Source organism: Phaenicophaeus curvirostris, chromosome 33 (genome assembly GCF_032191515.1).
Source record: "Phaenicophaeus curvirostris isolate KB17595 chromosome 33, BPBGC_Pcur_1.0, whole genome shotgun sequence".
Classification (NCBI taxonomy): domain Eukaryota; kingdom Metazoa; phylum Chordata; class Aves; order Cuculiformes; family Cuculidae; genus Phaenicophaeus; species Phaenicophaeus curvirostris.
In genome coordinates this window covers 2,180,609-2,203,259 of record NC_091424.1, presented here as the reverse complement: position 1 = coordinate 2,203,259, position 22,651 = coordinate 2,180,609, and the positions used below count along the sequence as shown (strand labels likewise).

The following is a 22,651-nucleotide window of genomic DNA, read 5'->3' as shown; positions in this document are numbered from 1 at the left end:
AGTTTCATCACCCAGGGGGCGGGGTCAGTTTTAGCCCCGCCCCTCCCGGACCTTCACCCCCCCCCTCCCCCCCCTTTGTTTTTTTTAACCCCCCCCCCCTCTAGTTTTGGGGGGTTATAAGGGGCTGCCCCATAGCGGCTGCCCCATAGCGGCTGCCCCATAGCGACCCACAGCATGTACAGGGCCCTCGGCCGCCTCGGGGGGTGAGGGACGGGGGGGGCTGTGGGGCAGGAGGGGGGTTATGGGGCAGGAGGGGGGGTTATGGGGCAGAATGGGGGGGCTATGGGGCAGAAACGGGGGGCTATGGGGCAGAAACGGGGGGCTATGGGGCAGGAGGGGGGGTTATGGGGCAGAAACGGGGGGTTATGGGGCAGAATGGGGGGGCTATGGGGCAGAAACGGGGGGCTATGGGGCACTAGGGCTACTTATGGGGCTACTTATGGGGCTGGAGGGCAACTTATGGGGCTGTGGAGCCCCTTATGGGGCCACTTATGGGGCTGGAGGACAACTTATGGGGCCACTTAGGGGGCTGTGGGGCTACTTATGGGGTACTGGGGGGGCTATGGGGCTACTTAGGGGGCAGTGGGGCCACTTACGGGGCTACTTATGGGGCTGGAGAGCCACTTATGGGGCTACTTAGGGGGCAGTGGAGCCACTTATGGGGCTGTGGGGCCACTTATGGGGCTACTTATGGGGCTGGGGGGCCACTTATGGGGCTGTGGAGCCCCTTGTGGGGCCACTTATGGGGCACTGGGGGGGCTATGGGGCTACTTATGGGGCAGTGGGGCCACTTATGGGGCTGGAGGGCCACTTATGGGGCTACTTATGGGGCTGGGGGGCCACTTATGGGGCTGTGAGACCACTTATGGGGCCACTTAGGGGGCTGTGGGGCTACTTATGGGGCAGAGGGGCAGCTTGTGGGCTACTTATGAGGCTGTGGGGCCACTTAGGGGGCTACTTATGGGGCAGAGGGGCCACTTATGGGGCTGTGGAGCTACTTATGGGGCAGTGGGGGGGCTATGGGGCCACTTATGGGGCTACTTATGGGGCAGAGGGGCCACTTATGGGGCTGGAGGGCAACTTATGGGGCTACTTAGGGGGCTGTGGAGCCACTTATGGGGCTGTGAGACCACTTAGGGGGCCACTTAGGGGCCTGTGGGGCTACTTATGGGGCAGAGGGGCAGCTTGTGGGCTACTTAGGGGGCTGTGGGGCCACTTAGGGGGCTACTTATGGGGCAGAGGGGCCACTTATGGGGCTGTGGAGCCACTTATGGGGCACTGGGGGGGCTATGGGGCCACTTATGGGGCTGTGGGGCAATTTATGGGGCACTGGGGGGGCTATGGGGCCACTTATGGGGCTGTGGGGCTACTTATGGGGCACTGGGGGGGCTGTGGGGCCACTTATGGGGCAGAGGGACCACTTATGGGGCTACTTATGGGTCAGAGAGGCCACTTGTGGGTCCCTGCCCCACACATGTGGGTCAAAGGGCGCTAGAAGGGGGGGTGTGGGGGGGCGGCGGGTCCAAGGTCCCCATTGGTTTCAATGGAGGGAAAAGGGGGGGGGGGCGCCCTTTAACCCCTTGTTTTCCGCCCCCCCAGGCGCCTCCCCCGGCCCCCCCCGAGCCGAGGCCTCACTTGGGGGGCGGGGGGCTCCGCCCCACACTTGGGGGGCGCGGATCTGGCCTCGTTACCCGCCGCCGCCCGCCGCTTCGTGGAGGAAGGGGTGGAGCTGTGCCGGCCCAGCGGCGTCCATCTTTGCGACGGCTCCAAGGAGGAAGGGGACGCGCTCGTCGCCCTCCTGAGGGAACAGGGCGTCCTGCACCCCGTCCCCAAATATGAGAACTGGTAAGGGGGGGTCCCCAAAACAGGGAGACCCCCCTGTACGGCCCCCCCAAACGCACCGGGTGACCCCCAGGGCGCCCCAAAACCTGACCCCCCCCCCCCCATCGTGTGCAGTTTAGGCGCCATTTTACACGAGTCTCGTTTTGGGGTGAAAACATCACGTTTTGGGGTCTTTTCTTAAAGAAGGGGGGTCGCTGTGAGGGGAAAGAAGGTGAAGGGGGGTCCCCAAAAGCTGGAGACCCCCCTGTACAGCCCCCCCCAAAGCCACCGTGTGACCCCCAGGGCGCCCCAAAACCTGACCCCCCCCCCCCCCATCGTGTGCAGTTTAGGCGCCATTTTACACGAGTCTCGTTTTGGGGTGAAAAGATCAATTTTTGGGTCTTTTGTTAAAGAAGGGGGGTTGCTGTGAGGGGAAAAAAGGTGAAGGGGGGGTCCCCAAAAGCTGGAGACCCCCCTGTACAGCCCCCCCAAAGACACCGTGTGACCCCCAGGGCGCCCCAAAACCTGACCCCCCCCCCCCCATCGTGTGCAGTTTAGGCGCCATTTTACACTAGTCTCGTTTTGGGGTGAAAAGATCACGTTTTGGGGTCTTTTCTTAAAGAGGGGGGGTCGCTGTGAGGGGAAAAAAGGTGAAGGGGGGTCCCCAAAAGCTGGAGACCCCCCTGTACAGCCCCCCCCAAGCCACCGGGTGACCCCCAGGGCGCCCCAAAACCCGACCCCCCCCAAACTTAAAGCTTCAAGGTGCCATTTTGGGGTTCTTGGTGACCCTGGGGAGGTTCTTGATGACCTTGAGGAGGTTCTTGATGACCTTGAGGTCCCTGGTTGGTCCTGGGAGGGTTCTTGATGACCTTGGGGAGGTTCTTCATGAATTTGAGAAGGTTCTTCATGACTTTGAGGAGGTTCTTGATGACTTTGAGGTCCCTGGTTGGTCTTGGGGAGGCTCTTCGTGACCTTGAGGAGGTTCTTGATGACCTTGAAGAGGTTCTAGGTGACTTTGAGAAGGTTCTTGGTGTCATTTGAGGTCCCTGGTTGGTCTTGGGGAGGTTCTTCATGACCTTGGGGAGGTTCTTCATGACTTTGAGGAGGTTCTTGATGACTTTGAGGAGGTTCTTCATGACTTTAAGGAGGTTCTTCATGACTTTGAGGAGGTTCTTGATGATTTTAAGGAGATTCTTGATGATTTTAAGGAGGTTCTTGATGACTTTGAGGATCTTGGTGACCTCGAGGAGGTCCTGGGTGACCCCGGGCTGTGTGTCCCCCCCCCAGCTGGCTGGCTCGGACGGACCCTCAGGACGTGGCTCGCGTGGAGAGCCGGACGGTGCTGGTGACGGAGCGAGAGCGGGACTCGGTGCCCCCCGCGCCCCCCTCGGGGGAGCCCCAGCTGGGCCGCTGGCTCAGCCCTCGCGCCTTCGACCAGGCCGTGCGGCAGCGCTTCCCGGCCTGCATGAGCGGTGCGCCCCGACCCCCCAGATCCAGCGAGTCCCGCGAAATTCCACAATTTTCCTCAAAATTCCAGCAAATTGCCACAATTTTCCTCAAAATTCCAGCAAATTGCCACAATTTTCCTCAAAATTTCATCAAATTTCCACAATTTTCCTCAAAATTTCATGGAATTTCCACAATTTTCCTCAAAATTTCATGGAATTTCCACAATTTTCCTCAAAATTTAATCAGATTTCCACAATTTTCCTCAAAATTCCATCAAATTGCCACAATTTTCAGCAAATTTCCACAATTTTCCTCAAAATTCCAGCAAATTGCCACAATTTTCCTCAAAATTTCATCAAATTTCCACAATTTTCCTCAAAATTTCATGGAATTTCCACAATTTTCCTCAAAATTTCATGGAATTTCCACAATTTTCCTCAAAATTCCATCAAATTGCCACAATTTTCCTCAAAATTTCATCAAATTGCCACAATTTTCCTCAAAATTTAATCAGATTTCCACAATTTTCCTCAAAATTCCATCAAATTGCCACAATTTTCAGCAAATTTCCACAATTTTCCTCAAAATTCCAGCAAATTGCCACAATTTTCCTCAAAATTCCATCAAATTGCCACAATTTTCCTCAAAATTCCAGCAAATTTCCACGATTTTCCTCAAAATTCCAGCAAATTGCCACAATTTTCCTCAAAATTTCATGGAATTTCCACAATTTTCCTCAAAATTCCATCAAATTTCCACAATTTTCCTCAAAATTTCAGCAAATTGCCACAATTTTCCTCAAAATTTAATCAAATTTCCACAATTTTCCTCAAAATTTCATCCAATTTCCACACTTTCCTTCAAAATCTCATTAATTCCCCTCAAAATCTCACGTGTCCCCTCAAGATTTCCCCGTTTTGTGACTTCCCTCAAATTTTTCCTCAAAATTTTAATGATTTTATCAAATTTTCCACATTTTTCTGCAAAATGTCATTAATTCCTCTCAAAATTTCGTGAATTCCCCTCAAAATTTCGTGGCTTGCCTCAAGATTTCCCCACGTTTGATGATTCATCTCAAGAATTCATCAGAATTTCCATGAATTTCCTCAAGATTTCCCCACATTTGATGATTTTCCTCAAGATTTCCTCAAAATTTTCATGATTTTCCTCAAATTTATCATGATTTTCCTCAAAATTTAATTAATTTCCCCAAATTTTCTTCAAGTTTCATGCGTTTCCTCAGAATTTCCCCACATTTGATCATTTCCCTCAAGATTTCCTCACTGTTTTCATGATTTTCCTCAAAATTTTCATGATTCCCCTCAAGTTCTCTCCAAAATTTTCAATTTCCTCCAAACTCTCTCCCAGTTTTCACAATTTCACCCAGATTATCTCCAAATTTTCATCATTTTCCTCAATTTTTCAAAATTGCCGCCCAAATTTTCACAATTTGACCCCAATTCTCTCCAGTTTTTCATAATTTCACCTAAAATCTCTCCCAATTTTCAGAATTTCCCCTAGAATCTCTCCAAATTTTCACATTTTCCCCTAAATTCTTTCCAAATTTTCCCAATTTCCCCTAAAATCTCTCCAAATTTTCACAATTCTCCTGATTTTTTTTGTGATTTTCACAATATGCTCTAAAATCTTTCAAAATTTTCAGAATTTCCCCTAAAATCTCTCCGAATTTTCACAATTTCCCCTAAAATCTCTCCAAATTTTGACAATTCCCCCTAAAATCTCTCCAAATTTTCACAATTCCCCCTAAAATCTCTCCAAATTTTCAGTTTCTCCCAAAATCTTTACAAATTTTCACAATATCCCCTAAAATATCTCCCAATTTTCACAATTTCCCCTAAAATATCTCCAAATTTTCCCTATTTCCCCTAAAATCTCTCCAAATTTTCAGAATTTCTCCCAAAATCTCTCAAAATTTTCCCAATTTCCCCTAAATTCTTTCCAAATTTTCCCAATTTCCCCTAAAATCTCTCCCAATTTTCCCCATTTCCCCTAAAATCTCTCCCAATTTTCAGAATTTCCCCTAAAATCTCTCCAAATTTTCACAATCTCACCCAAACTCTTACCAAATTTTCCCAATTTCACTGAAAATCTCTCTAAATTTTCATTTTCCCCTGAATTCTTTCAAAATTTTCACAATATCTCCTAAAATCTCTCCAAATTTTCCCAATTTCCCCTAAAATCTCTCCAAATTTTCAGAATTTGCCCTAAAATCTCTCCAAATTTTCAGAATTTCTCCCAAAATCTCTCCAAATTTTCACAATATCTCCTAAAATCTCTCCAAATTTTCACAATTTCCCCTAAATTCTTTCCAAATTTTCACAATTTCCCCTAAAATCTCTCAAAATTTTCAGAATTTCACTAAAATCTCTCCAAATTTTCACAGTTTCTCCCAAAATCTTTACAAATTTTCACAATTCCCCCTAAAATCTCTCCAAATTTTCAGAATTTCACCTAAAATCTCTCCAAATTTTCACAGTTTCTCCCAAAATCTCTCCAAATTTTCACATTTCCCCTAAATTCTTTTGTGATTTTCACAATTTCACTGAAAATCTCTCCAAATTTTCACAATTCCCCTGATTTTTTTTGTGATTTTCACAATATCCTCGAAAATCTCTCTAAATTTTCACAATTCCCCCTAAAATCTCTCCAAATTTTCACAATATCTCCTAGAATCTCCCCAAATTTTCAGAATTTCCCCTAAAATCTCTCAAAAATTTCCCAATTTCCCCCAAAATCTCTCCAAATTTTCACAATTCCCCCTAAAATCTCTCCAAATTTTCACAATTTCCCCTAAAATCTCTCCAAATTTTCACATTTCCCCTAAATTCTTTCCAAATTTTCACAATTTCCCCTAAAATCTCTCCAAATTTTCACATTTCCCCTAAATTCTTTCAAAATTTTCCCAATTTCACTGAAAATCTCTCCAAATTTTCACAATTTCCCCTAAAATCTCTCCAAATTTTCATTTTCCCCTAAATTCTTTCAAAATTTTCACAATATCCCCTAAAATCTTTCCAAATTTTCAGAATTTCCCCCCAAATCTCTCCAAATTTTCAGAATTTCCCCCGAAATCTCTCCAATTTTCCCCATTGCCCCCCTACACCTCCCCCGATGTTCACGCTTTCCCTCCGCGGGGGGTGGCCAGGCCGCCCTCTCTTCGTGGTGCCCTTCCGGATGGGTCCGCGGGGCTCGGGGCTGGCGCGGGCGGCCGTGCAGCTCACCGACTCGCCCTACGTCGTGGCCTCCATGCGCATCATGACCCACGTGGGCCTCGACGTCCTCCCTGACCTGCAGGGCGGCGACTTCGTGCGCTGCCTGCACTCCGTGGGGCGGCCCCTGCCCCTCACAGGTCAGACCCCGACCCCCTGCTCCCTCCTTTTTGCCTCCTTTTCCCTCCCTTTTCCCTCCTTTTCCCTCCCTTTTCCCTCCTTTTCCCCCCCTTTTCCCTCCTTTTCCCCCTTTTCCCCTTTTTCTCCCCCTTTTTCCTCCTTTTCTCCCTTTTTTCCTCCTTTTCTCCCACTTTTCCTCCCTTTTATCCCCCTTTTCCCTCCTTTTCTTCCCCTTTTCTCTCCCTTTTTCTCTTTTCTCCCCCTTTTTCCTCCTTTTCTCCCACTTTTCCCCCCCTTTCCCTCCCTTTTATCCCCCTTTTCCCTCCTTTTCTCCCCTTTTTCCTCCTTTTCTCCCCCTTTTCCTACTTTTCTCCCCCTTTTTCCTCCTTTTCTCCCCCTTTTCCTCCTTTTCTCCCCCTTTTCCTCCTTTTCTCCCCCTTTTCCCTCCTTTTCTCTCCCTTTTCCCTCCTTTTATCCCCCTTTATCCCCCTTTTCCTTCCCTTTTCCCTCCCTTTTCCCCCTTTCCCCTCCCTTTTTCCCCCTTTTCCCCCCTTTTCCCTCCTTTTATCCCCCTTTTCCCTCCCTTTTCCCCTCCCTTTTCCCTCTTTTTCCCCCTTTTCCCCTTTTTATCCCCGTTTTCCCTCCTTTTCTCCCCCTTTTCCCTCTTTTTCTCCCTTTTTTCCTCCTTTCCCCCCCCTTTTCCCCCCTTTTCCCTCATTTTCTCCCCCTTTTCTCTCCTTTTATCCCCCTTTGTCCCCCTTTTCCCTCCCTTTTCCCCCTTTTCTCCCCCTTTTCCCTCCTTTTATCCCCCTTTTCCCCTCCTTTTCCCCCCTTTCCCTCCTTTTATCCCTCTTTTCCTCCTTTTCCCTCATTTTCTCCCCCTTTTCCCTCCTTTTCTCCCTTTTTTCCTCCTTTTCTCCCACTTTTCCTCCCTTTTATCCCCTTTTCCTCCCCTTTTCCCCCTTTTTTCCTCCTTTTCTCCCCCTTTTCTCCCTTTTATCCCCCTTTTATCCCCTTTTTATCCCCCTTTATCCCCTTTTCCCTCCCTTTCTCCCTTTTATTCTCCCTTTATCCCCATTTAATCCCTTTATCCCCCTTTTTATTCCCCTTTTTCCTGTTTTTCTTCAACATTTCTCCCATTTTCACCCCTTTTCCTCCCATTTTAACCCCTTCAATCCCATTTTAATCCCTTTTTATCGCATTTTAACCCCTTTTTCTCCCCCTTTAACCCCCTTTTCTCCCATTTTCACCCTTTTTATCACATTTTAACCCCTTCAATCCCATCTTTAACCCCTTTCTCCCACTTTAATCCCTTTTTATTGCATTTTATCCCCTTTTTCTCCCATTTTCACCCTTTTATCACGTTTTAACCCCTTCAATCCCATTTTTAACCCCTTCTCTCCCATTTTAACCCCTTTTTGTACATTTTATCCTCTTTTTATTGCATTTTACCTCCTTTTTCTCCCATTTTACCCCCTTTTTCTCCCATTTCACCCCCTTTTTCCCCATTTTAACCCCTTCTCTCCCATTTTAACCCCTTTTAATCACATTTTATCCTCTTTTTATTGCATTTTAACCCCTTTTTCTCCCATTTTAACCCCTTCTCTCCCATTTTTAACCCCTTTTCTCCCACTTTAACCCCCTTTTCTCCCATTTTCACCCTTTTTATCACATTTTAACCCCTTCAATCCCATTTTTAATTCCTTTTCTCCCACTTTAACCCCTTTTAATCACATTTTAACCCCCTTTTCTCCCATTTTAACCCCTTTTTCTCCCATTTTAACCCCTTCTTTCCCATTTTAAACCCCTTTTCTCCCATTTTAACCCCTTTTCCCCCATTTTAACCCCTTTCTCTCCCATTTTCACCCCTTTTTCTCCCCTTTTCCCCCATTTGAACCCCCTTTTCTTGCATTTTAACCCCTTCCCCGCTGCCGCAGAGCCGCTGGTGAGCAACTGGCCGTGCGACCCGGAGCGGACGCTGATCGCCCACGTGCCGGACGAGCGCCGCATCGTGTCCTTCGGCAGCGGCTACGGCGGCAACTCCCTCCTGGGCAAGAAGTGCCTGGCCCTGCGCATCGCCTCCCGCCTCGCCCGCGACGAGGGCTGGCTCGCCGAGCACATGCTGGTGGCCACGGGGGGGTTAACGGGGGGGGAAGGGGGGAAAGAAGGGGTTAAGGGGGGGAATAAGGGGTTAAAGGGGGGAAAGAAGGGGTTAAAGGGGGGAAATAAGGGTGAAAATGGAGGGATGAAGGGGGAAATGGGGGATGAAGGGGTTAAATGGGGAAATAAGGGGTTAAGGGGGGAAATAAGGGTGAAAATGGAGGGATGAAGGGGGAAAATGGAGGGTGAAGGGGTTAAATGGGGGAAATAAGGGGTTAAATGAGGGAAATAAGGGGTTAAGGGGGGAAATAAGGGGTTAAATGGGGGATGAAGGGGGAAAATGGGGGGATAAAGGGGTTAAATGGGGGAAATAAGGGGGAAAATGGGGGAAATAAGGGGTTAAATGGGGGGTGAAGGGGGAAAATGGGGGAAATAAGGGGTTAAATGGGGGAAATAAGGGGGCAAATGGAGGATGAAGGGGGAAAATGAGGGAAAAAGAGGGGAAATGAGGGGTTAAATGGAAGGATGAAGGGGGAAAATGGAGGATGAAGGGGGAAAATGGGGGAAATAAGGGGGAAAATGGAGGATGAAGGGGTTAAATGAGGGAAATAAGGGGGAAAATGGGGAAATAAGGGGTTAAATGGGGGAAATAAGGGGGAAAATGGGGAAATAAGGGGTTAAGGGGGGAAATAAGGGGGAAAATGGGGGATAAAGGGGTTAAATGAGGGAAATAAGGGGTTAAATGAGGGAAATAAGGGGTTAAGGGGGGAAATAAGGGGGAAATGGGGGATGAAGGGGTTAAATGAGGGAAATAAGGGGTTAAATGAGGGAAATAAGGGGTTAAATGGGGGATGAAGGGGGAAAATGGAGGATAAAGGGGTTAAATGGCAGAAATAAGGGGGAAAATGGAGGATGAAGGGGGAAAATGGGGGAAATAAGGGGTTAAATGGGGGATGAAGGGGGAAAATGGAGGATGAAGGGGTTAAATGGGGGAAATAAGGGGTTAAATGGGGGAAATAAGGGGTTAAATGGGGAAATAAGGGGTTAAATGGGGGAAATAAGGGGGAAAATGGAGGATGAAGGGGGAAAATGAGGGAAAAAGAGGGGAAATGAGGGGTTAAATGGAAGGGTGAAGGGGGAAAATGGAGGATGAAGGGGGTAAATGGGGAAATAAGGGGTTAAATGAGGGAAATAAGGGGGAAAATGGAGGATGAAGGGAGAAAATGGAGGATAAAGGGGGAAAATGGGGGAAATAAGGGGTTAAATGGAGGATGAAGGGAGAAAATGGAGGATGAAGGGGGAAAATGGAGGATGAAGGGGGAAAATGGGGGGAAATGAGGGGAAAATGAGGGAAATTGAGGGGAAAATGAGGGAAATTGAGGGGAAATGAGAGGAATGAGGGGAAAATGGGGGAAAATGAGGAAAATTGAGGGGAAATGGAGGGAAAATGAGGAGGAATGAGGGGAAAATGGGGGAAATTGAAGGGAAAATGGAGGGAAAATGAGGGGAATGAGGGGAAATGGAGGGGAAATGAGGAGGAATTAGGGAAATTGAGGGAGAATGAGGGAAAAGGAGGGGAAAATGAGGGAAATTGAGGGGAAAAAGGGAGAAAATGAGGGAAATTGAGGGGGAATGAGAGGAAATGAGAGGAATGGAGGGAAATGAGGGGAAAATGAGGGAGAATGGAGGGGAAATGAGGGGAAAATGGAGGGAAATGGGGAGAATGAGGGAAAATGAGGGGAAAATGAGGGGAAAATGAGGGAAAATGAGGGAAAATGAGGGAAAATGAGGGAAATTGAGGGGGAAATGAGGGAAAATGAGAGGAAAATGAGGGGAAATGAGGGGGAAATGAGGGGAATGAGGGGAAAATGAGGGAAATTGAGGGGGAATGAGGGGAAATGAGGGGAAAATGAGGGGAATGAGAGAGAATGAGAGGAGAATGAGGAGAGAATGAGGGAAAATGAGGGAAATTGAGGGAAAAATGAGGGAAATTGAGGGGAAAATGGAGGGAAATGAGGGGAAAATGGAGGGAAATGAGAGGAGAATGAGGGAAAATGAGGAAAATTGAGGGGAAAATGGAGAGAAAATGAGGAATGAGGGGAAAATGAGGGAAAATGGAGAGAAAATGAGGGGGAAATGAGGGGAGAATGGGGAGAATGAGGGAAATTGAGGGGAAAATGGAGGGAAAATGAGGGGAAATGAAGGAGAAATGAGGGGAAATGAGGGGAAATGAAGGAGAAATGTGGGGAAATGAGGGGAAATGAAGGAAAAATGAGGGGAAAATGGAGGGAAAATGAGGAAAATGAAGGGGAATGAGGGAAAATGAGGGGGAATGAGGGGAAATGGAGAGGGAATAAGGGGAAAACGGAGAGAAAATGAGGGGAAATGGAGGGAAATGGAGGGGAAATGGAGAGGAACTGGAGGGGAAACTTGGGGAACTGTTGTCCGGTGTCGCAGATCCTGGGGGTGACGCCGCCGAGCGGGCGCAAGGTGTACGTGGCGGCCGCCTTCCCCAGCGCCTGCGGCAAAACCAACCTGGCCATGATGCAGCCGGCGCTGCCCGGCTGGAGCGTCCAGTGCGTCGGCGACGACATCGCCTGGATGAAGTTCGATGACGAAGGTGCCGCCCCCCCCAGCCCCTCGGGGCAGACCCGCAGCCGTCTCCTCCAAACTTCCAAGAATTTCTTCCAAAATTCCAAAATTTCTTCAAAATTTCTTCAAAAATTCCAAAATTTCTTCAAGATTTCCAAAATTTCTTCAAAATTTCCAAAATGTCTTCAAAATTTCTTCAAACTTTCCAACCTTTTCTTCAAAATTTCCAAAATTTCTTCAAAATTTCCAAAATGTCTTCAAAATTTCTTCAGAATTTCCAACCTTTTCTTCAAAATTTCCAAAATTTCTTCAAAAATTTCCAAAATTTCTTCAAAAAGTTCCAAATTTTTTTCAAATATTTCCAAATTTCTTCAAAAATTTCCAAATTTCTTCAAAAATGTCCAAATTCCTTCAAGATTTCCAAAATTTCTTCAAAATTTCTGAAATTTCTTCAAGATTTCCAACCTTTTCTTCAAAATTTCCAAAATTTCTTCAAAAAGTTCAAAAATTTCTTCAAAAATTTTCAAATTTCTTCAAAATTTCTTCAAAATTTCCCCAAATTTCTTCAAAATTTCCAAAATTTCTTCAAAAAGTTCCAAAATTTCTTCAAAAAGTTCCAAAATGTCTTCAAAGATTTCCAAAGTTTCTTCAAAAATTTCCAAAATTCTTCAAGATTTCCAAAATTTCTTCAAAATTTCCAAAATTTCTTCAAAATTTCCAAAACTTCAAAATTTCTTCAAAATTTCCAACCTTTCCTTCAAAATTTCCAAAATTTCTTCAAAATTTCCAACCTTTTCTTCAAGATTTCCAACTCTAAGTTGAACTTCCCATCACTTTATCCAATTTTTTCAATTTTCCTTCGATTTCCTCCAATTTTCTTTCATTTTCTCCAGTTTTCTTTTATTTTTTTTCAATTTTTCTTCAATTTCCTTTGTTTTGTTCAATTTTCTTTCAATATCCTCCAATTTTCTTTCTTTTTTTTTCCAATTTCTTTCCATTTCCTGCAATTTTCTCCAATTTCCTTCCACTTTTTCAATTTGCCTCCAATTTCCTTCTTCCCATTTTTTCAAATTCCCCCAATTTAGTTCCATTTTTTCAAATTTCCTCCAACTTTGTCCCATTTTCTCCAATTTCCTTCCATTTTTTTCAAATTTTCTCCAATTTCCTCTAATTCCCTCCAATTTCCTCCCATTTTTTCAGGTTTTCTCCAATTTCCTTCCATTTTTCTCCAATTTCCTTCCATTTTTCTCAAATTCCCTCCAATTGTCTTTCAGTTTTTGCAAATTTCATCCAATTTTCCACTTTCCTCCAATTTTCTTCCCATTTTGTCCAATTCTCTTCAATTTCCTCTAATTTTCTTCCAACTTTTCCAAGTTCCTTCAATTTCCTTCCATTTTTTCAAATTTCCTCCAATTTTCTTCCAATTTTGTCCAACTTTTTCCAATTTCCTTCCAAGTTTTCTAATTTTCTCCATTTTTTTTCTTATTTCCTCCAATTTCTTTCCAAGTTTTCCAACTTCCTCCAATTTCCTCCCATTTTTTCCAATTTTCTCCAATTTTCCTTCCCATTTTTTCAAATTTCCTCTGATTTCCTCCATTTTTCTCCCCATTTCCTCCAATATCCTCTAATTTTCTTCCAATTTTCTCTAATTCCCTCCAATTCTCTTCATTTTTTCTAATTTTCTTCTAAATTTCCCAAGTTTTTTCAATTTTCTTCCATTTTTTCAAGTTTTCTCTAATTCCCTCCAATTTTCTTCCAATTTTGTCCAATTCTCTTCAATTTTTTCTAATTTTCTTCTCATTTTTTCAAGTTTTTTTAATTTCCTTCCATTTTTTTCAAATTTCCTCCAATTTTCTTCCAATTTTCTCTATTTTTTTCCAATTTTCTCCAATTTTTTCCAATTTTCTCCAATTTTTTTCCCATTTTTTTCTAATTTCCTCCGATTTCCTCCATTTTTCTCCCCATTTTCTCCAATTTTCTTCCAATTGTGTCCAATTCTCTTCAATTTCTTCTAATTTTCATCCAATTTTTCTAAGATTTTTCAATTTCCTTCTATTTTTTCAAATTTCCTCCAATATCCTCTAATTTTTTCAAACTTTCTCTAATTCCTTCCAATTTTTTTCCAATTTTCTCCAATTCTCTTCAATTTTTTCTAATTTTCTTCTCATTTTTCCAAGTTTTTTTAATTTCCTTCCACTTTTTTCAAATTTCCTCCAATTTTCTTCTGATTTTCTCAATTTTTTTCCAATTTTCTTCCAATTTCTTCCAATTTTTTCCAAATTTCTCCAGTTTTTTTCCAATTTTCTTCCGATTTTCTCCATTTTTTTTCCAATTTTTTCCGATTTTCTCCAATTTCCCTCTGAATTTTTGGAATTTCCCCCCCCCCCAGGCCGCCTCCGCGCCATCAACCCCGAGCGGGGCTTTTTCGGGGTGGCCCCGGGGACCTCCCCGAGCACCAACCCGGCCGCCATGGCCACCGTGCGGCGCGACACCCTCTTCACCAACGTGGGGCTGGGCAGCCACGGGGAGCCCTTCTGGGAGGGGCTGGAGAGCCTCCTGCCCCCCGGCACCTCCCTCACCGACTGGCACGGACGCCCCTGGGCCCTCGGTGAGCCCCGACCCACGGCCACCCGCAACCAACCCCCCCCACCCCATAGCCACCTCCCCACGCCCCACAATTCCCATCCAGAAGCTCCACAACCCCCTCAGGAACCCCCCTGAGATGCCTCCTAGAAGGTTCCCAGCCCCACAACCCCCTCCCCCTGCCCCACAACCACCTCCAAACCCCATAACTACATCCCCAGGCCCCATAACTACGTCCCCACACCCCATAATTCCCATCTAGAAGCTCCACAACCCCCTCAGGAACCCCCCTGAGATGCCTCCTAGAGGGTTCCCAGCCCCACAACCCCCTCCCCCAGCCCCACAACCACCTCCAAACCCCATAACTATGTCCCCAGGCCCCATAACTACGTCCCCAGGCCCCATAATTCCCATCCAGAAGCTCCACAACCCCTTCAGGAACCCCCCTGAGATGCCTCCTAGAAGGTTCCCAGCCCCACAACCCCCTCCCCCTGCCCCACAACCACCTCCAAACCCCATAACTACGTCCCCAGGCCCCATAACTACGTCCCCAGGCCCCACAAACCCCTTCTAGAAGCTCCACAAGCCCCTCAGGAACCCCCCTGAGATGCCTCCTAGAAGGTTCCCAGCCCCACAACCCCCTCCCCCTGCCCCACAACCACCTCCAAACCCCATAACTACATCCCCAGGCCCCATAACTACGTCCCCACACCCCATAATTCCCATCTAGAAGCTCCACAACCCCCTCAGGAACCCCCCTGAGATGCCTCCTAGAGGGTTCCCAGCCCCACAACCCCCTCCCCCTGCCCCACATCCACCTCCAAACCCCATAACTACGTCCCCAGGCCCCACAAACCCCTTCTAGAAGCTCCACAACCCCCTCAGGAACCCCCCTGAGATGCCTCCTAGAAGGTTCACAGCCCCACAACCCCCTCCCCCAGCCCCACAACCCCCCCCAAACCCCATAACTACGTCCCCAGGCCCCATAATTCCCATCCAGAAGCTCCACGACCCCTTCAGGAACCCCCCTGAGATGCCTCCTAGAGGGTTTCCAGCCCCACAACCCCCTCCCCCAGCCCCACAACCACCTCCAAACCCCATAACTACGTCCCCACGCCCCACAAACCCTTTCTAGAAGCTCCACAACCCCCTCCTGAACCCCCCTGAGATGCCTCCTAGAGGGTTCCCAGCCCCACAACCCCCTCCCCCAGCCCCACACCCACCTCCAAACCCCATAACTACGTCCCCAGGCCCCATAACTACGTCCCCCTGCCCCACAATTCCCATCCAGAAGCTCCACAACCCCCTCCGGAACCCCCCTGAGATGCCTCCTAGAAGGTTCCCAGCCCCACAACCCCCTCCCCCTGCCCCACATCCACCTCCAAGCCCCATAACTACGTCCCCAGGCCCCATAACTACGTCCCCACACCCCATAATTCCCATGTAGAAGCTCCACAAGCCCCTCAGGAACCCCCCTGAGATGCCTCCTAGAAGGCTCCCAGCCCCCCACCCCCCCCCTGACCCCCCCTGTCCCCCCCGTCTCCAGGCTCCCCCCAGCCCTGCGCTCACCCCAACTCTCGCTTCTGCGCCCCGGCTGCCAACTGCCCCTCGATGGACCCGGCCTGGGAGGACCCTCGGGGGGTCCCCATCGACGCCATCATCTTCGGAGGACGCCGCCCTGAGGGTGAGACAACCCCCCCCCCCCCCCGCCCCCCGTGCCCCCTTTTTCTTGGTCACGTGACCCCCTCTTCGTGCTAGAAGGTTCTAGAAGCTCCGAGCCGGGTCTCTTCCAGGGATCCCCTTGGTCTACGAGGCCTTCGGGTGGCAGCACGGGGTCTTCGTGGGAAGCGCCATGAGGAGCGAGGCCACGGCGGCCGCCGAGCACACCGGTGGGGACCTCCCCGGGCCCACAACTAGGGCCTCCTGACCCATAACTACGTCCCCAGACCCCATAATTCACATCCAGAAGCTCCACAAGCTCCTCCCGACCCCCCCTTAGATGCCTCCTAGAGGCTTTCCAGCCCCGCAACCACCTCCTACCACCCCAGAACCCCTCCTAGACCCCATAACTCCCTCCCCAAACCCCATAACTACGTCTCCAGACCCCATAATTCACATCCAGAAGCTCCACAAGCTCCTCCCAAACCCCCCTTAGATGCCTCCTAGAGGCTCTCCAGCCCCACAGCCCCTCCCACACCCCATATTTATGTCCCGAAACCCCATAACTCCATCCCCAAACCCCATAACTACGTCCCCAGACCCCATAATCCCCTCCAATAAGCTCCATAAGCTCCTCCAGAACCCCCTTTAGATGCCTCCTAGAGGCTCTCCACCCCCATAACCACCTCCTACCACCCCAGAACCCCTCCTAGACCCCATAACTCCATCCCCAAACCCCATAACTACGTCCCCAGACCCCATAATCCACATCCAGAAGCTCCACAAGCTCCTCCAGAAGCCCCCTTAGATGCCTCCTAGAGGCTCTCCAGCCCCACAACCCCCTCTAGACCCCATAACTCCATCCCCAAACCCCATAACTCCATCCCCAAACCCCATAACTACGTCCCCAGACCCCACAACCCCCTCCAATAAGCTCCATAAGCTCCTTCAGAAGCCCCTTTAGATGCCTCCTAGAGGCTTTCCAGCCCCACAACCCCCTCTAGACCCCATAACTCCATCCCCAACCCCCATAACTCCATCCCCAAAGTCCATAACTGGCACCTGGAAGGTCCAGAACCCCCCCGAGATGCCTCCAGGAGGGTTTTTCAGCCCCGTGAGGAGGTCCTGGTGCCCCCCCCCCCCCAGGCCGCCGTCTCCTCCACGACCCCTTCGCCATGAGGCCCTTCTTCGGCTACAACGCGGGGCGCTACCTGGCCCACTGGTTGTCCCTGGGCGAGCGTCGCGGCCTCTGTCTCCCTCGCGTCTTCCACGTCAACTGGTTCCTCCGAGACCCTTCCGGAAAGTTCCTCTGGCCGGGCTTCGGCCACAACGCCCGCGTCCTCGCTTGGATCTGCAGCCGCGTGGCCGGAGAGGACAACGCGAAGGAGATGCCCTACGGCTTGGTGCCCAAGGAAGAGGCCCTGGACCTCCGGGGCCTCCCCGGGGTCTCCTACCGCCACCTCTTCCCCCTCGACCGGAGCTTCTGGGAGCGAGAGACCCGCGAGCTGAGGACCTACTACCAGGAGAACTTCGGGGAGGACCTGCCCCGCGAGGTCATGGACCAGCTGGAGGCCCTCGAGAAGAGGGTCCGCAAGATCTGAGGGGCCACGGGACCTTCTGGGAGAGGGTGGGGGGCCACCAGGACCTTCTAGGATGGAGATGAAGAAGTTTGGTGGCCACCAGGACCTTCTAGAAGAGATTTGGTGGCCACCAGGACCTTCTAGGAGAGGGTTGGGGGCCACCAGGACCTTCTAGAAGAGGGTTAGTGGCCACCAGGACCTTCTAGGATGGAGATTAGGAGGTTTGGTGGCCACTAAGAGCTTCTAGAGTGAAGATCAAGAGGGTTGGTGGCCACCAGGATCTTCTAGAAGAGATTTGGTGGCCACTAGGACCTTCTAGGAGAGGATTGGTGGCCACTAAGAGCTTCTAGAGTGAAGATGAAGAGGGTTGGTGGCCACCAGGACCTTCTAGAAGAGGGTTAGTGGCCACCAGGACCTTCTAGGAGAGGTTTGGGGTCCACCAGGACCTTCTAGGTTGGAGATGAAGAGGGTTGGTGGCCACCAGGACCTTCTAGAAGAGGTTTGGTGGCCACTAGAACCTTCTAGAAGAGGTTTGGTGGCCACTAAGAGCTTCTAGAGTGAAGATGAAGAGGGTTGGTGGCCACCAGGACCTTCTAGAAGAGATTTGGTGGCCACCAGGATCTTCTAGGAGAGGGTTGGTGGCCACTAAGAGCTTCTAGAGTGAAGATGAAGAGGGTTGGTGGCCACCAGGACCTTCTAGAAGAGGGTTAGTGGCCACCAGGACCTTCTAGAGGAGGGTTGGTGGCCACTAAGAGCTTCTAGAGTGAAGATGAAGAGGGTTGGTGGCCACTAAGAGCTTCTAAAGTGAAGATGAAGAGGGTTGGGGGCCACCAGGACCTTCTAGGTTGGAGATGAAGAGGGTTGGTGGCCACCAGGACCTTCTAGAAGAGGGTTAGTGGCCACCAGGACCTTCTAGGAGAGGTTTGGGGTCCACCAGGACTTTCTAGGTTGGAGATGAAGAGGGTTGGTGGCCACTGGGACCTTCTAGAAGAGGTTTGGTGGCCACTAAGAGCTTCTAGAGTGAAGATCAAGAGGGTTGGTGGCCACCAGGACCTTCTAGAAGAGGTTTGGTGGCCACCAGGACCTTCTAGGTTGGAGCTGAAGAAGTTTGGTGGCCACCAGGACCTTCTGGGTTGGAGATGAAGAAGTTTGGTGGCCACCAGGATCTTCTAGGAGAGGGTTGGGGGCCACCAGGACCTTCTAGGATGGAGATGAAGAAATTTGGTGGCCACCAGGACCTTCTAGAAGAGGTTTGGTGGCCACCAGGACCTTCTAGAAGAGGTTTGGGGGTCACCAGGACCTTCTAGAAGAGGGTTGGTGGCCACCAGGACCTTCTAGGAGAGGGTTGGGGGCCACCAGGACCTTCTAGGATGGAGATGAGGAGGGTTGGTGGCCACTAAGAGCTTCTAGAGTGAAGATGAAGATGGTTGGTGGCCACCAGGACCTTCTAGAAGAGGGTTGGGGGCCACCAGGACCTTCTAGGATGGAGATGAGGAGGGTTGGTGGCCACTAAGAGCTTCTAGAGTGAAGATCAAGAGGGTTGGTGGCCACCAGGACCTTCTAGAAGAGGTTTGGTGGCCACTAAGAGCTTCTAGAGTGAAGATGAAGAAGTTTGGTGGCCCCCAGGACCTTCTAGAAGAGGGTTGGTGGCCACCAGGACCTTCTGGGTTGGAGCTGAAGAAGTTTGGTGGCCACCAGGACCTTCTAGAAGAGGGTTAGTGGCCCCCAGGACCTTCTAGAAGAGGTTTGGGGGTCACCAGGACCTTCTAGGATGGAGATGAAGAGGGTTGGTGGCCTCCATCTTGTTTTTCCGCCATCTTGGACCAATAAAGCCGCCCCCTCCCCCTTCGTTAGGGGCACAAACGAGGCCTGGGGTCACGGGGGGGTCACGGGGGGGGGGGAGGGGGGAATTTGGGGGGAAAATGAGGAATTTGGGGGGGAAATGGGAAATTTGGGGAGAAAAATTGGAATTTGGGAGGAAATTGGGAATTTGGAGAGGAAATTGGGGAATTTGGGGGGAAAATTGGGAATTTGGAGGGAAAATTGGGAATTTGGGGGGAAATTGGGAATTTGGAGAGGAAAATGGAGATTTTTTGGGGAAAATTTGGAATTTGGAGAGGAAAATGGAGAATTTGGGGGGAAAATTGGGAATTTGGGGGGGAAATTGGGAAATTTGGGGGGAAAAATGGGGAATTTGGGGAGAAAATTGGGAATTTGGAGAGGAAAATGGGGAATTCGGGGGAAAAATTGGGAATTTGGGGGGAAATGGGGAATTTGGGGGGAAATTGGGGAATTTGAAGAGGAAATTGGGAAATTTGGGGGGAAAATTGGGAATTTGGAGAGGAAAATGAGAAATTTGGGGGGGAAAATTGGGAATTTGGGGGGAAAATGGAGAATTTGGGGGGAAAATTGGGAATTTGGAGAGGAAAATTGAGAATTTGGGGGGAAAATTGGGAATTTGGGGGGAAAATTGGGAATTTGGGGGGGAAATGAGAAATTTGGGGATAAAATTGGGGATTTGGAGAGGAAAATGGGAATTTTGGGGAGAAAATTGGGAATTTAGGGAGACAATTTGGAATTTGGAGAGGAAAATGAGAAATTCAGGGAGAAAATTGGGAATTTGGAGAGGAAAATGGGAATTTTGGGGAGAAAATTGGGAATTTAGGGAGAAAATTGGGAATTTGGAGAGGAAAATGGGGAATTTGGGGGGGAAATGGGAAATTTGGGGGGGAAAACTGGGAATTTGGAGAGGAAAATGGGAAATTTGGGGGGGAAACTGGGAATTTGGAGAGAAAACTGGGGAATTGGGGAGAAAATTGGGAATTTGGAGCGGAAAATGAGAAATTTGGGGGGAAAATTGGGAATTTGGGGGGGAAAAGTGAATTTTGAGGTGGAAAATGAGGAATTCGGGGAGGAAATGGGGGTTTGAGGGGTGGGAAAAGGGAATTTGAGAGGGAAAAATGTGGGATTTGGGGAGAAAATGGGGGATTTGGGGAAGAAAATGGGAATTTGGTGAAAAAAACGGAAGTTTTGACGCAGAATTTAGGGAATTTTAGGGAGAAATTGTGAATTTTGAGGGGAAATTTGGGGGTTTGGGGAGAAAAACGGGGAGGAAAGTGGATTTTTATGGGAAAAACGGGGAGTTTGGGGAGAAAAATGTGGAATTTTGGGGGGAAAAAGGGGAATTTCGGGGGGAAAAATGAGAATTTTGAGGGAAATTTGGGAATTTGGACGGAAAAATGAAAATTTTGAGGGAAAATTGGGGATTTGGAGGGAAAATTGGGAAATTTGGGGCTGAAAAGGTTAATTTGGGGGGTGGAGGGGGGTGGGGGTCACGTGGGGGCGGGGGTCGCGCGCGTCCCTCCCCCTTCCGGCTTTATAGTGACGTCACTTCCGGCGCGCCGCCGATTCCCCCCGCCCACTTCCGGTCCGCGCCGGAAGTGGCGGCGGCGGCGCGAGCGGCGGAGGGTGGTTCGGGGGTTTGGTTTGGATTTGGGGGGGGGGGGGAGGGGGGCGGGGGGGAAGAGGGGCGGAAGTGAGGGCTGCGCGGGACCGGAAGTGGGGACGGAACTTCCGGGTTTGGGGGTGAGGGGGGGGATCCGTGGGGCAGAGGGGGCGCTATAGGGCTCTATGGGGCAGCCGGGGGGCACTGGGGGGGCCTGGAGGGCTCTGTGGGGCAGGGGGGACACTATGGGGTCTCTATGGGTCCCTATGGGCTCCTGTGGGCTCTCTATGGGGTCTTTATGGGTCCTTATAGGCTCTATGGGGTGTCTATGGGGTCACTATGGGCTCTATGGGGGCTCTATAGGGTCCCTGTGTGGTCCCTATGGGTCCCTATAGACTCTATGGGGTCCCTTTGGGCTCTATGGGGTCTCTATAGGTTCTATGGGGTCTCTATAGGGTCTCTATGGGGTCCCTATAGGCTCTATGGGGTCACTATTGGTCTCTATGGGCTCTATTGGGGTCACTATGGGCTCTATGGGGTCTCTGTGGGTCCCTATAGGTTCTATGGGGGCTCTATGGGCTCTATGGGGTCACTATGGGCTCTATGGGGTCCCTATAGAGTCTATGGGGTCCCTATGGGTCTCTATGGGCTCTATGGGCTCTATGGGGTCACTATGGGGTCTCTATGGGGTCCCTATAGAGTCTATGGGCTCTCTATGGGTCCCTATGGGGTCTCTATGGGGTCGCTATGGGTCTGTATGGGCTCTATGGGTCCCTATAGGCTCTATTGGGGTCTCTATGGGATCTCTATGGGCTCTATGGGGTCCCTATAGAGTCTATGGGGTCTCTATGGGCTCTCTATGGGGTCCCTATAGGCTCTCTATGGGTCCCTATAGGGTCTCTATGGGGTCTCTATGGGCTCTGTGGTTCTCTGTGGGGTCCCTATGGGGTCTATATGGGTCCCTATGGGGTCTCTATGGGTCCCTATAGGCTCTATGGGTCCCTATAGAGTCTCTATGGGTCCCTATAGGCTCTATGGGGTCCCTGTAGGGTCCCTATGGGCTCTCTCTGGGTCTCTATGGATCCCTATAGACTCTATGGGGTCTCTATGGGGTCCCTATAGACTCTATGGGTACCTATAGGGTCCCTATGGGGTCTCTGTAGCCCCTATAGGTCTCTATTTTCTATAGGTCCCGGTGGATCCCCCGGAGCCGGAAGCCGAGGGGGGAGGGGCCGATCCAGGTGAGGGGGGGGGGGGGCTGAGGGGGGGCGTGGCCTCCGCAAGCCCCGCCCCCTCCTCTAACCACGTGACTCCCTCCCCACAGGCCCCTCCCCCTTCCTGCTGGAGCTGCGGGGGGGGCGGGGCCCCCACCCCGATCACGTGACCCGGAGGCTGCGACAGGTGGGCGGGGCCTCAGGGCCCCTATTGATCCCTATTGGTTCCATTGATCCCTATTGGTTCCATTGATTCTATTGGTTCCATGGGTTTCTATGGGCTCTCTGGGGCCCTATGGGGTCTCTATAGGTCTATATGGGTCCCTGTGGATCTCTGTGGGGTGCTATGGGGCTCCCATTGATCCGTATTGGTCCCTATTGATCCGTATTGGTCCCTATTGGTTCCATTGGTCCCATTGGCTCTACTGGTTCTATTGGTTTCATTGGTCTCTATGGGGTCTCTATGGGCTCTATAGGTCCCTAGGGGTCTCTATGGGCTCTGTGGGGTCTCTGTGGGGTCTCTATGGGGTCTCTATGGGGTCTATGGGGTCTCTATGGGGTCTCTATGGGGTCTATGGGGTCTCTGTGGGGTCTCTATGGGGTCTCTATGGGGTCTCTATGGGGTCTCTATGGGCTCTATGGGGTCTCTATGGGGCCTCTATAGGTCTCTATGGGGTCTCTATGGGGTCTATGGGGTCTCTATGGGGCCTCTATAGGTCTCTATGGGGTCTCTATGGGGTCTATGGGGTCTCTATGGGGCCTCTATAGGTCTCTATGGGGTCTCTATGGGGTCTATGGGGTCTCTATGGGGCCTCTATAGGTCTCTATGGGGTCTCTATGGGGTCTATGGGGTCTCTA

At 49.9% G+C, this 22,651-nt stretch overlaps 2 protein-coding genes across 2 annotated transcripts in view; both read left to right on the top strand.

The window, feature by feature from the left end:
• The first annotated feature begins 174 nt into the window (after positions 1-174).
• On the top strand, positions 175-18,997 carry LOC138732519 (phosphoenolpyruvate carboxykinase [GTP], mitochondrial-like). Its single transcript, XM_069879119.1, has 10 exons — positions 175-203; positions 1,600-1,845; positions 3,109-3,293; positions 6,437-6,640; positions 8,558-8,745; positions 11,178-11,340; positions 13,702-13,920; positions 15,442-15,579; positions 15,689-15,784; positions 16,701-18,997. The coding sequence occupies exons 1-10, from the start codon at positions 175-177 to the stop codon at positions 17,153-17,155; spliced, it is 1,923 nt and encodes a 640-aa protein (XP_069735220.1). The 3' UTR covers positions 17,156-18,997.
• LOC138732518 (DDB1- and CUL4-associated factor 11-like) overlaps positions 18,737-22,651 on the top strand; it is a 17,595-nt gene continuing 13,680 nt past the window's right edge. The window contains exons 1-4 of the mRNA XM_069879118.1: positions 18,737-18,776; positions 20,517-20,602; positions 21,769-21,820; positions 21,904-21,980. Coding sequence (XP_069735219.1) covers positions 18,737-18,776; positions 20,517-20,602; positions 21,769-21,820; positions 21,904-21,980 — 255 coding nt within the window. The remainder of the gene's footprint in view (positions 18,777-20,516; positions 20,603-21,768; positions 21,821-21,903; positions 21,981-22,651) is intronic.